General features: G+C 41.1%; 1 protein-coding gene across 1 annotated transcript; it reads left to right on the top strand.

Annotated features, from left to right (window-relative positions):
* The first annotated feature begins 221 nt into the window (after window positions 1-221).
* KRT24 (keratin 24) lies at window positions 222-4,698 on the top strand. The gene is made up of 8 exons (XM_027519283.1): window positions 222-976; window positions 1,779-1,861; window positions 2,234-2,390; window positions 2,882-3,043; window positions 3,141-3,266; window positions 3,611-3,828; window positions 4,042-4,154; window positions 4,347-4,698. Exons 1-8 carry the CDS (start codon window positions 326-328, stop codon window positions 4,448-4,450), a joined length of 1,614 nt encoding a protein of 537 aa, XP_027375084.1. The 5' UTR covers window positions 222-325; the 3' UTR covers window positions 4,451-4,698.
* The last annotated feature ends 8,955 nt before the right edge of the window (window positions 4,699-13,653 follow it).

The following is a 13,653-nucleotide window of genomic DNA, read 5'->3' as shown; positions in this document are numbered from 1 at the left end:
TCAGTCACCAACCCTCTGAAAGATTAAGACTGTAATTCTGAAAAATAATTTTTTTTTGCTTTGCTCCACCTTATTTCTTTTCTTAATTTAGTAGAGGCCCGGAGGCTCTGACCTAGCTTCAGAGAATGAGCCAGTAGAGTGGGTTCAGAGGGAAAAAAGTTATCCAGTTGCAGATTAGCAAAGGTGTTACAGGGATTAAGAGGTGACACGGCAAAGGAACACCCTAAAAGTGTGTATATAAGGGCCCAAAAGGCAGCCTGCAAATAGGTTCTTCACGATCACCTCTCCTACTCACCTGGACAAGCCAGACCTTCGCAGGAACACTATGTCTTGCTCATCTCGCATGTCCTCCTCCAGGGCTGGAGGCAGCAGCTCGGTCAGAGTGTCTGCTGGTGGCAGCAGCTTCAGCAGCGGAAGCAGAATTGGTCTCGGGGGAGGCTCTGCCCGGGGCTTCCGAGGAGGGGCCGGCAGCTATGGCCTGAGTGGGGGCTCAAGCGGAGGCTTTGGAGGGGGGTTTGGTAGCTGCTCAGTAGGGGGCGGTTTTGGAGGAGCTTCAGGTTCTGGGATTGGCTTTGGCGGGGGCTCTAGCTTTGGTGGGGGCTCTAGCTTTGGTGGGGGCTCTAGCTTTGGTGGGGGCTCTAGCTTTGGCGGGGGTTCTGGCTTCGGCGGGAGTGCGGGATACACTGGAGGCGCTAGTGGAGGTTTCTACAGCTATGCTGGTGGTGTGGGTGGTGGCGTGGGTGGCGGCCTTGGTGACGGGGGGCTTTTCTCTGGAGGTGAAAAGCAAGCCATGCAGAACCTCAATGACCGGCTGGCCAATTACCTGGATAAAGTCAGAGCCCTGGAAGAGGCCAACGCTGACCTAGAGAACAAAATCAAGGAGTGGTATGAGAAATTTGGGCCCAGGTCTGGAGATGGTGGAGCTGGAAGAGATTACAGCAAATACTATCCAGTCATTGAAGATGTCAGGACTCAGGTGAGACACTAGCCATGCTGAGTTTCTATTATTTCTGTATCTTTCCCATTTATTCAGATCATGAATGATGACTTTAAGTCACAGAATTATTTGAAAACATATTTGTTTTGTTGTATGTATAAAACGGGATGTGGTGTGCTTTAACTGTGACACTGTGTACAACACATCCAAACATATTAATTTTGTTTGCATCTCACATTTGAGTATTTCCACAGAAGAGTAGAATTTACACAATGCCAGGCAGCTAATTAACCTAAGAGTGATGGCTATAAGTCGACACTATCTTCCTCTAATTTTTCATCACAATTAATTCTGGCAGATTGGTGTCCTTTAGCCTCTTACTAGATTTAAATAGCCTTACAGATATTTTTCTTCCTAGAAAACCTGGTGCAAATATTGTATGAGAATGTGATGGAGTCTAACATGCTTAGACATAGTTGTATGGGAAATATAGTTTTAAAGACTCTTTTGGAAGTGAAATTCATGTTTCACACTATTTTCTGAAAAAGCTCATAGAATAACTGATCTTCCAAAACAGCAAAAATATGTAGAGGATTGTGTTCTGGGAAACAATGTTCCATGCTCATTCCAGCAAATGTGCAGGCTGCTAATTTTTGCAGAAGGATGTTAGTCTAAAGTACATTAGGCTCATCAATGCAGGTGTCATTACTAAGCAAATTTTCAAAGCAAGTCACCTTTAAAGGTTAACTCAGGAGACATCTACTCTCACAGATGGGCATGTAGACATAGGTTTAAAAAAAAAAAGCAACCACGATTTATTCACTATTATTGTCTTGTCTAGATCATTACTGCCACCATTGAAAATGCTGGGATCGTTCTGCAAATTGACAATGCCCGACTGGCTGCTGATGACTTCAGACTGAAGTAAGAAAAGTGAAGACTTGAAAACAAACATTGTAGGAAAAATAAAATCCAATCCCTTGGCTTAGTTTATTCTAAATTTTAAAGAAATCTTTTATGGGATCAAGACTTAAATTCACAAGGGTACATTTTACAAAACCCTCATTCCACAAACAAGAACAGAACAAAGGCAATTTCAGGATGAAATTTTTGTTATCAAAAATGTTGGCCATCAATAGAGTTAATGTACGGTTCAGGTTTTGCTTTACAAGGGGAAAACTCCTAAGAGAAAACTTATCGTTCATTGATCAAATTGCTCGGGGGAGAAAAAACATTTTTTTGCATATGTGAGAATGCACTGTGCTCTTTGAAATGGGCTGTACTGTGCTCTTCCAGATATGAGAACGAGCTGCATCTCCGGCAGACCGTGGAGGCTGACATCAATGGCCTGCGGAAAGTCCTGGATGACCTGACCATGACTCGCTCTGACCTGGAGATGCAGATTGAGAGCCTCACTGAGGAGCTGGCCTACCTGAAGAAGAACCACGAGGAGGTAGGAACGGGGTCCACATTAATCAACAATGCTGGCCTACAGAGGTTCCCCCACATCCATTCTATAAAAATAAAATAAATTCCATCTGGATGGACTTTCAACTTCTGTAACCAGGAGGAAAAAAAGTAATCCTGAGAAAATTATGTGTGAATTTGGTGGGTTGTTTTTTTTTTTCCTTTCGGTGTCCTAGTTTCAACTTTTTGTTGGCTTATGCACATCTTAGGAAATCATTGCTTTTCTTTTAAGTTTCTCTTTTCTTTGTTGGCTGCACTGGGTCTTCATTGCTTCATTTCTCTAGTTGCGGCGATGGGGACTGCTCATTATTGCGGTGGCTTCTCTTGTTACAGAGCACCGGCTCTAGGGCACACCAGCTTGAGTGGTTGTGGCACCCAAGCTCTGCACTGGCAGGTGGATTCTTAACCACTGGACCACCAGGGTAGTCTGGGAAGTCGTTGCTTGTCATCACTATGGTCCTTTTTGCTTCGGGCTAGGAAATGAAGAGTATGCAAGGAAGCTCCAGAGGGGACGTGACTGTGGAAATGAACGCTGCCCCGGGTACAGACCTGACTAAGTTACTGAATGACATGAGGGCACAGTATGAGGAGCTGGCTGAGCAGAACCGCCGCGAGGCCGAGGAGCAGTTCAACAAGCAGGTAGATCATCACCCTGAGCCTCCAAGTCCATGGCCACATGTAAGCCACTTCCTGTCAATCCACCAGCGCACAATGACTGCATTTTATTTGTATTTAGAGTGCCTCACTGCAAGCACAGATCTCTACTGATGCTGGGGCAGCCAGTTCCGCCAAGAATGAGATCACAGAACTGAAACGCACTCTGCAAGCCCTGGAAATTGAGCTGCAGTCCCAACTGGCCATGGTTTGTACAAAGAACTTCTCGCAACTCTCCAACAGGGAAGTTGAGCAGTTGGTTTCCTTTCTTTGCCAAGATGTCCCACTTGGCATGTCATAAAAGCAGAATTAGGGAGGACTGTATTATGGTTGTCAAAAGCATAAGACATTCCAGTTAAAGATAACGTATCTATTTCCATGAAAGATTTAGTTTAAAAAATAATGGCAAGAAAAATTAAGGAAGCAGAGAAAGCCATAGAGGTTGTAACTCATGGAAAGTGCATTTCTCCTAGTATTTTATAAAATGTATTTTTAAAAAATCACCCAATGATTTATTTTCATGGTGAAATTTTTATTTGCTTTTTCTCTTAGAAAAGCTCCCTGGAAGGGACCTTGGCAGACACGGAGGCCAACTACATGGTGCAGCTGTCACAAATTCAGATGCAGATCAGCAGCCTGGAGGAGCAGATCTGCCAGATCCGGGGTGAGACCGAATGCCAGAACGCAGAATACGAGCAGCTGCTGGACATCAAGACCCGCCTGGAGATGGAGATTGAGACCTACCGCCGCCTGCTTGATGGAGAAGGAGGGTAAATGAAAGTCAGGAACATGCTAAATGCAGACCTTGGTGTATTTGTGTTATGCAACCAAAAAGGGGCGTGGGGACCAGACTTGTATTTATAATGTAAGAGTGACATGGTCCGATGAAAAGACTGCTGCCATCATGGGAAAGAGCCCACTGAGTGGAGGGTTTCTCCTGCCTTTGCAAAGTGCAAAAAACAAACAGTTCTTTTTTTCTCCAGTGGTTCTGGTTTTGGAGGATCTGATTATAGACATTCAGGATCCAGAAACATGGGATCCAGGGATTCATCCATGTCTGATGGCTCAAGATCTGGAACTTCTGTCCAAGGCAGAGGTAGATATTTTTTTCATGTTTCTGAGTTTTTATAATTGAAACATAAAGACATGCTTCACTTTTCATACAAAAAGAATGTACTGTTGTTATATACTTACCTAGATAGAACATACTCAGTGAATATATTCGGATTTCTCTTGATCTATGTTTCTGTGAGTTTCCAGACTGACATTGTGATTCTGCGATTTTCAGACCCAAGCAAGAGTAGAGTGACTAAGACCATCGTCGAAGAGGTGGTGGATGGCAAAGTCATCTCATCTCAAGTCAGCAATGTTTCTGAGGTGAAACTGAAATAAGCAATTTCCAGAGCAACAAGAGTGTCTTTCAGAGGAAAAAAAAAACTCTAAAGGACACCAATGAAGAAACTGCATCAATCTAGCCATCTTTCAGAATCACTTCAGGGAAAAGTATCTATCCAGAAATAGAAGACTAACCAATTTTCCTGCATCCTCTTCTTTTCTTATTAGAATGCTCTTGAAAAAGTCGAAAGACAGCTCTGCTCTAATTGTTTCTGTGCTTCAATAAACTTACTTTTGCAAGTTAATGAAATTATTCCTGAATTTTTTTTAAGAAATACAATACTTTAACCTAGAAATGAAGTTACCAGTTATGACCTAGCTGCATTATCATTATGAATAATAATGTATGTATTATACATTATTTATATAGTATCTTCTTCATGAGAATCAAAATTACAGCCATTTTGTATGTGGGAAATTTTAACATCACATTAGAACACACTGATAGTTGACATTAGACCTCAGGTCTCTACGACTGCAGTTAACAGTTCAGCCCAAAGAAGGATGAGATTATTTGAATAATCAATCTATAATAAATTAATGTCTAATTTCTTTTTTCTGCTTTTATTTTTGAGTTTTATTTTATATTAGAGTACGTTGTTGTTTAGTCACTAAGCCTCTTCCAACTCTTTTGCGACCCCATGGACTGTAGCCCGCCAGGCTCCTCTGTCCATGGGATTATCCAGGCAAGAATACTGGAGTGGGTTGCCATTTTGTCCTCCAGGAGATCTTCCCGACCCAGGGATTGAGCCCAAGTCTCCTGCTTGGAAGGTGGATTCTTTACCACTGAGCCCCCTGGGGCTCTTTTATATTACAGTTGATTTACAATGATGTGTTAGTTTCAGGTATACAGCAAAGTGATTCAGTTATACATACACATATATCTGTTCTTTTTCAGATTCTTAATATATAGTTTCTTTTTGTCCATCACTGAACTGGGGATTTCATGAGATAAAAAGAAACATAAAATATGTCTCTTACTTCAGAAAGTTTACATTTTAGATGGAAAGGAAAGCTAAAAGGGCAAAGAAGACAGCACACAATACAGGGTGTTACTGCCAAAGGGCTTGACCCCACAGTATCCACTAGAAATGCCTCGAGAATCTGACAATCCACATGTGCAGGACTCTTAGGAGAATGGTCAGAATAAAAATCTTAGGAAAGAAGACGGGATGTGTGATATGGTGTCAAATTTCTGAAAACTTTCAAAGTCCCAAAGAGAAGAGATGCTCAGAAATTTGCTCCCTTGTCAAATCTAGCCATATCTCTAACCAAAAATTGTCACCTAGCCAAGCTGGTGTTTCCTTTTCCCCTGTTCTCCACGGCTGAAGTCTTTTACCCCATCAGTGGTCCTCAGAGATCTGTCTTGCCTTGCTGGGAAAATGAAGCCTCTTAAAATAGGGTAGAGGGTGATACAGGTCAGTCTCAGGAAGAAACAGACAAAGGAGAAAGCCAGGTTCTATAAGGACTTTCCCACTTAAGGAATTTAATAGGGCCAGATCACAAATTAGATCATCAATCCCACAAGCCAGTCCTCAAGAAAAGAACATGGAGCTTGGCACAAAAACTCAAATTAAATATTACAAAAGGGTAAACTTGAATGTAATTCATGTAAATTGTACCTTCAAATATAAAGTCAGTAAGAGCTGTATGAGCGTATCATACCTTAATAATAAAAACAACCAAATAATGTAGCTTTTTTCTTATAGGCACATTGAATAAAAAATTAAAATGAACCTAAAAGCACCCTGTAACCAGAGAATGAAGTTAGTACCTAAGCATCAACCACTATTCCCAGAAAAAGAGCAACAGTGTCTCAAGTCAAACATGTGTTTCCCATCAAAGCATTATTACAGCAAGTTAAACTTGGATGTTTCTTCTCTGCTGAAAAGTTAAGAAATGTAAACTGGCTGATTCAGCTTTGATTAAAGACAGAAGGACAGACTTGGAAACCAGCTTATATGTGACCTCCCATCCTTTGGGCCATCATGGTCACATCAAGAAAGCCTCTCTCCATGAGTCGTCCCAGGTCCAGTCTTCCAGTCCTGTACTACCGGGGACCTATGTTTATGGCTAGTATTAGCTTCATGTCAGGGCAAAAGTATGTGGCTACTCTGAAGATTATCTTTAGGTGAAACCCTCATTCTGGGTTTCCTTGGCATGTGTGGAGATGCTGCATTTGTACTAAATGATGGTTTACAGATACGGAAAGGTCTAGTTCATAAGCGCCAACTTGCTGAGATGCAGTAGAATATGTTATGAGCTCATTCAATTTTAAAAATTGAAATTATTGAATCATTTTGGATTGTAAAATTTATTTAGAGAGCTGAATAAATACTAAGGACAGGGTGTTCATATGTTATTGTTTGACATTTCAAAGACAGGTACTGGATTCCAGCCTAGTTGTTATTCAGACTGTTGTTATTCCAGACTGTTGTTATTCAGTCTCCAAGTCATGTCCAACTCTTTGAAACCCTGTGGACTGCAGCACACCAGGCTTCCCTGTCCCTCACCATCTCCTGGAGTTTTCCCAAGTTAATATCCACTGAATCAATGATGCCATCCAACCATCTCATCCTCTGTTGTCCCTTTCTCCTCCTGCCCTTAATCTTTCTCAGCCTCAGGGTCTTTTCCAATGGATTCCACTCTACCCACCACAAAACTTATCCAAAGATCTGGAAACTGTTTTAAGGAAACTGCAACAGTTAAGTGTAAAATGTTATAATATATTGTAACAAAGAGTTATGATGTGGATATCCTAAAAAATTAAGAGAACAAGGCCACTTCCTTTGGGAAGCTAATTCATCAGAATGATAGGGAGAAGAGTTCTCTCAGAGACTGACCATTCCTCACAATGTGACAATTAAGATCTGTCAGATTCTTTAATATGCTTAGACCCAGAGATCTGGTATGTGCAAGGATCTTTGTTACATTATTTTCTAACAAAGTAAAAGGATGGAAACAGCCTGAATGGCCATCAATAAATAATAAACTATGTGCATATAGACAATGGAATATAATGTAGACATTAGTAAGAATGCATTGAATAGAAATAAACACACAGACATACAGAATAGACTTGTGGTTGTCAAGGGGGAGGGGAGGAGAGGGGTCGAGTTGGGTGTGGGGTTAGTAGATGCGAACTCTTATATAGAGAGTGGATAAACAAGGTCCCACAGTACAGCACAGGGAACTATATTCAACGTCCTGTGAGAAATCATAATTCAGTTCAGTTCAGCCGCTCAGTCATGTCCGACTCTTTGCACGCCAGGCCTTCCTGTCCATCACCAACTCCCAGAATTTGCTTAAACTCATGTCCATTGAATCAGTGATGCCATCCAACCATTTCATCCTCTATTGTCCCCTTCTCCTCCTGCCTTCAATCTTTCCCAGCATCAGGATCTTTTCCAATGAATCGGTTCTTCACATCAGGTGGCCAAAGAATTGGAGCTTCAGCTTCAGCATCAGTCCTTCCAATGAATATTCAGGACTGATTTCCTTTAGGATGGACTGGTTTGATCTCCTTGCAGTCCAAGGGACTCTCAAGAGTCTTCTCCAACATCACAGTTCAAAAGCATTAATTCTTCAGTGCTCAGCTTTCTTTATGGTCCAACTCTAACATCTATGCATGACTACTGGAAAAACCCTAGCTTTGACTAGATGAATCTTTGTTGGCAAAGTAATGTCTCTGCTTTTTAATATGCTGTCTAGGTTGGTTGTAGCTTTTCCTCCAAGGAGCAAGCATCTTTTAATTCCATGGCTGCAGCCACCATCGGCAGTGATTTTGGAGCCCAAGAAATGAAACTCTGTCACCATTTCCATTGCTTCCCCATTTATTTGCCACGAAATGATGGGACCAGATGCCACGATCTTAGTTTTTTGAATGTTGGCTTTTAATCCAACTTTTTCCCTCTCCTCTTTCACTTTCATCAAAAGGCTCTTCAGTTCCTCTTTGCTTTCTGCCATAAGGATGTTGTCATCTGCATATCTGAGGTTATTGATATTTCTCCTGGCAATCTTGATTCCAGCTTGTGCTTCATTCAGCCTGACATTTTGCATGATGTACTCTGCACATAAGGTAAATAAGCAGGGTGACTATAATATCCAGCCTTGATGTACTCGTTTCCCAATTTGTAACTAGTTCATTGTTCCATGTCTGGTTCTAACTATAGCTTCTTGACCTGCATACAGATTTCTCAGGAGGCAGGTCAGGTGGTCTGCTATTCCCATCTCTTGAAGAATTTTCCACAGTTTGTTGTGATCCACACAGTCAAAGTTTTGATGTAGTCAATAAAGCAGACGTAGATATTTTTCTGGAACTCTCATGTTTTTTCTATGATTCAAGGGATGTTGGCAATTTGACTCTGGTTCCTCTGCCTTTTCTAAATCCAGCTTGAACATCTGAAAGTTCATGGTTAATGTACTGTTGAAGCCTTGCAGAAGCCCAAAAAAGATGTCGTTTTCATTATAGGGGACTGGAATGCAAAGGTAGGAAATCAAGAAATACCTGGAATAACAGGCAAATTTGGCCTTGGAGTACAGAATAAAGTAGGGCAAAGGCTAACAGAGTTTTGCCAAGAGAATGCACTGGTCATAGCAAACACTCTCTTCTAACAACACAAGAGAAGACTCTACACATGGACATCACCAGATGGTCAACACCAAAATCAGATTGATTATATTCTTTGCAGCCAAAGATGGAGAAGCTCTATCCAGTCAGCAAAAAGAAGACTGGGCACTGACTGTGGCTCAGATGGTGAACTCCTTATTGCTAAACTCAGATTTAAATTGAAGAAAGTAGGGAAAACCACTAGATCATTCAAGTATGACCTAAATCAAATCCCTTATGATTATGGAAATGACAGTGGAAGTGACAAATAGATTCAAGGGATCAGATCTGATAGACAGAGTGCCTGAAGAACTATGGATGGAGGTTCATGACACTGTACAGGAGGCAGTGATCAAGACCATCCCCAAGAAAAAGAAAAGCGAAAAGGCAAAATGGTTGTCTGAGGAGGCCTTACAAATAGCTATGAAAAGAAGAGACATGAAAGGCAAAGGAGAAAAGGAAAGATATACCCATTTGAATGAAGAGTTCCAAAGAACAGCAAGGAGAGATAAGAAAGCCTTCCTCAGTGATCAATGCAAGGAAATAGAGCAAAACAATGGAATGGGAAAGATTAGAGATATCTTCAAGAAAATTAGAGATACCAAGGGAACTTTTCATGCAAAGATGGGCACAATAAAGGACAGAAATGATATGGACCTAACAGAAGCAGAAGATATTAAGAAGTGGCAAGAATACACAGAACTGTACAAAAAAGATCTTCACGACCCAGATAATCATGATGGTGTGATCACTCACCTAGAGCCAGACATTCTGGAATGTGAAATCAAGTGGGCCTTAGGAAGCATCACTACGAACAAAGCTAGTGGAGGTGATGGAATTCCAGTTGAGCTATTTGAAATCCTGAAAGATGATGCTGTGAAAGTGTTGCACTCAATATGCCAGCAAATTTGGAAAACTCAGCAGTGGCCACAGGACTGGAAAAGTACTGTTGAAGCCTGGCTTGGAGAATTTTGAGTGTTACTTTGCTAGCCTGTGAGATGAGTGTAATTGTGTGGTAGTTTGAACATTCTTTGGCATTGCCTTTCTTCAGGATTGGAATGAAAACTGACCTTTTGCAGTCCTGTGGCCACTGCTGAGTTTTCCAAATTGGCTGACATATTGAGCACAGCACTTTTAGGACTTAGAATTGCTCCGCTGGAATTTCATCACTTCCACTATCTTTGTTCGTAGTGATGCTTCCTAGGGCCCACCTGACTTCGGACTCCAGCATATTTAGATCTAGGTGAGTGATCACACCATCATGGTTATCTGGGTCATTAAGATCTTTGTTGTATAGCTCTTCTCTGTATTCTTGCTACCTCTTCTTAATATCTTCTGCTTCTGTTAGGTCCATACCATTTCTATCCTTTATTGTGCCCATCTTTGCATGAAAAGTTCCCTTGGTATCTCTAATTTTCTGGAAGAGATCTTTAGTCTTTCCCATTCTACTGTTTTCTTCTATTTCTTTGCATTGATCACCGAGGAAGGCTTTCTTATCTCTCTTTACTATTCTTTGGAACTCTGCATTCACATGAATATATCTTTCCTTTTCTCCTTTGCCTTTAGCTTCTCTTCTTTTCTCAGTTATTTTTAAGCCCTCCTCAGACAACCATTTTCCCTTTTCACATTTCTTTTTCTTGGGGATGGCCTTGATCATGTACAATGTCACGAACCTCCATCCATCGCTCTTCAGGCACTCTATCAGGTCTAATCCCTTGAATTTGTTTATCACTTTCACTGTGTAATCATAAGGGATTTGATATAGGTCATATCTGAGTGGTCCAGTGGTTTTCCCTACTTTCTTCAATTTAAGTCTGAATTTGGCAATAAGGAGTTCATGATCTGAGGCCACAGTCAGCTCCTGGTCTTGTTTTTGCTGACTGTATAGCAAAAACACTATTTATTATGATAATCATAATAGCAAAGAATACATATATATACACATACAACTGAATCACTTTGCTGTACAGCAGAAATTAACCAGTACTGTAAGTCAACTATACTTCAATAAAAAATAAAATTTTAAAAATGCATTGAATTTCTGTGTACTAACCTGTGTGTGAGTACTAAGTCGCTTCATTCGTGTCTGACGCTTTGGGACCCTGTGAAATGTAGCCCACCAGGCTCCTCTGTTCACTGGATTCTCCAGGCCAGAATACTGGAGTGGGTTGCCATTCCCTTCTCCAGGCGATCTTCCCGACTCAGGGACTAAACCTGTGTCTCTTATGTTTCCTGCACTGGCTGCCAGGTTCTTTACCACTGTACCCCCTGGGATCTTCCCTGATAGCTCGGCTGGTAAAGAATCTGCCTGGAATGTGGGAGACCTGGGTTCAATCCCCGGGTTGACCAGATCCCCTGGAGAAGGGAAAGGCTACCCACGCCAGTATTCTGGCCTGGAAAACTCCATGGACTGTAGTCAGACACCACTGAGTGACTTTCACTTTCACTTTTCCACCTAGGAAGCCATGTGGTAACCTGCAGTAATCTACAATATTTTGTTAAGTATAAAAAACAAATGCTCAGTCAGTACACATAATATATTTTTGTAATATATATAGAAGGGAGAGAAGAAAGAGTAACCCTTAAGTATTTTTATGTGTTTGTATGAGTGTAGAAAAATATGCCTACACCAAAAGATTAGCTGTGATTACCTAGTGGGGCCTGGTGAGGAACTGGTGGGCAGGGGAAGAAGAATGTGCAATTTTTCTTAATACATCTGTTAATGGCTATACTGAGTCTATGGAGTAGGCATTGCTTTTGTATTTAAAAGTAACTTAGAAAAAGTGCAACTGTACGTGCTTCCTCTCATGATGCAAAAGCATTACAATGAACTAATAAGTCTATAACTATAAAAGCTAGGTGTTTTTATAAGTGATGGCAGCATAACAACTTTTTTTTAAATTTAATAGTGGGGTTTAGCCGATTAACAGTGTTGTGAAGGCCTAACAACTTTTTGAGCCAACCAAAAAAAGAGGAAGAAGATGAATTCAGAAAAGAAAAGGAATTTGCATTTCCTAAGCACTTGTTATACATGTAAATACTTTGTTGTTGCTGTTCAGTCATTAAGTCACGTCTGACTCTTTGCAACCCCATGGACTACAGCACACCAGACTCGCCCGTCCTTCACTATATCCTGGAGTTGGCTCAAATTCATGTCCACTGAGGAAGTGATGCTATCTAACCGTCTCATCCTCTGCTGCCCCCTTCTTCTTTTCCCTTTCAATCTTTTCCAGTGAGTCAGCTCTCCACATCGGGTGGCCAAGGTATAGGAGTTTCAGCTTCAGCATCAGTCCTTTCAATGAATATTCAGGTCTGACTTCCTTTAGGATTGACTGGTTTGATCTCCTTTCAGTCCAAAGGACTCTCAAGAGTCTTCCCAACACCACAGTTCAAAAGCATCAATTCTTCAGTGCTCAGCTTTCTTTATGGTCCAACTCTCACATCCATACGTAAATTAATGTTTACCGTTTCCTATATTCAAATCACAATGTAGCCTCATTCTGTAAAAAGTACCCAAAAGAGAACTATGTATATTTCCATTTTTCCAAAACGACCTTTCCCCCAACTAAAGTAAATAAGCAGGGTTTAAAATTCCCAGAACACTCCTCCATCTGCCTCAACAGGAGGAAACTGTCAAAGCTGGAAACAGGAAGTGCTAACAGAGGTGGCCCTCAGCCTGAGTTCAGAACAGAAGACAGGATACTAAATGCCCCTTTGGCCATTAAAACTGAAGCTGGATTTCTGATAGTGGGCAAAACAAGGGGAAGACCAGCTTTCAAAGTAGGAAAGGAGATGTTTCCTGGTAAAGTCAAGTGTGGCATCTTGAAGTGAGCTTCATAATCTTACCTTGGCTGCAAAGGTGGAGGATGAAACAGGCGAGGCAAATATTTTCATTTAAACTAAATTTTTATGCACAAAAAGTATAGATGATATGCATTATAAGCAAGAGCCATTCTAAAAATTTTATAATAAGATGGTGAGGAGATCTTCTGCAAAGAACTTTGTAAAGATCTGATACATGTTTTGAGAGATGTAATCATAGTCTAAGCATTCCCTCTTATCCTTGAAAGCAATCTATATGTACAATACATAACTGAGATTATTAGTACCTGGAATTCACTGGCCTTGTGGAAAGAGGTTGTCATACTCTCACAATCTCTGTCAATTAAGCCTGGCATCTTCATCTTTAGAAACATATCTTTTTTAGCTTCACTTGTTGCTGACAGCTATCTGTGAAATAAATTACTTCAAATAATGTTTTCTTAGTATGCCTAAGATCGAAAGGTCAGATTGTTAAATCTCCATGTTTTTATCAAAAACTCCGTTGCACCATTTCAAAATGAGGTCATTTGGCTTTCCCCATAGGGTGTTCCACATCTAAAAGTTTCTGTAAAGACCCAGTGTTAAGGCTTGTGATTTCTATCACAACCATAGCATGGGCTTCCCGGGTGGCTCAGTGGTAAAGAATCTGCCTGCCAATGCAGGACACACGGGTTCAATCCCTGGGTCAGGAAGATCCCCTGGAGGAGGAAATGGCAACCCACTCCAGTATTCTTGCCTGGAAAATTCCATGGACAGAGGAGCCAGGCAA

The sequence above is a fragment of the Bos indicus x Bos taurus genome, chromosome 19 (assembly GCF_003369695.1).
Source record: "Bos indicus x Bos taurus breed Angus x Brahman F1 hybrid chromosome 19, Bos_hybrid_MaternalHap_v2.0, whole genome shotgun sequence".
Lineage (NCBI taxonomy): Eukaryota > Metazoa > Chordata > Mammalia > Artiodactyla > Bovidae > Bos > Bos indicus x Bos taurus.
Note: the sequence above shows the minus strand (reverse complement) of the source record. Positions and strands in the feature narration are given on the sequence as shown.

Coding starts and splice junctions, on each gene's coding strand:
- KRT24 (XM_027519283.1), top strand. CDS start 326: ATGTCTTGCTCATCTCGCATGTCCTCCTCCAGGGCTGGAGGCAGCAGC. Junction 3,829..4,041: donor CTGCTTGATGGAGAAGGAGG/GTAAATGAAAGT, acceptor TTTTTTCTCCAG/TGGTTCTGGTTTTGGAGGAT. Junction 4,155..4,346: donor AACTTCTGTCCAAGGCAGAG/GTAGATATTTTT, acceptor TGCGATTTTCAG/ACCCAAGCAAGAGTAGAGTG.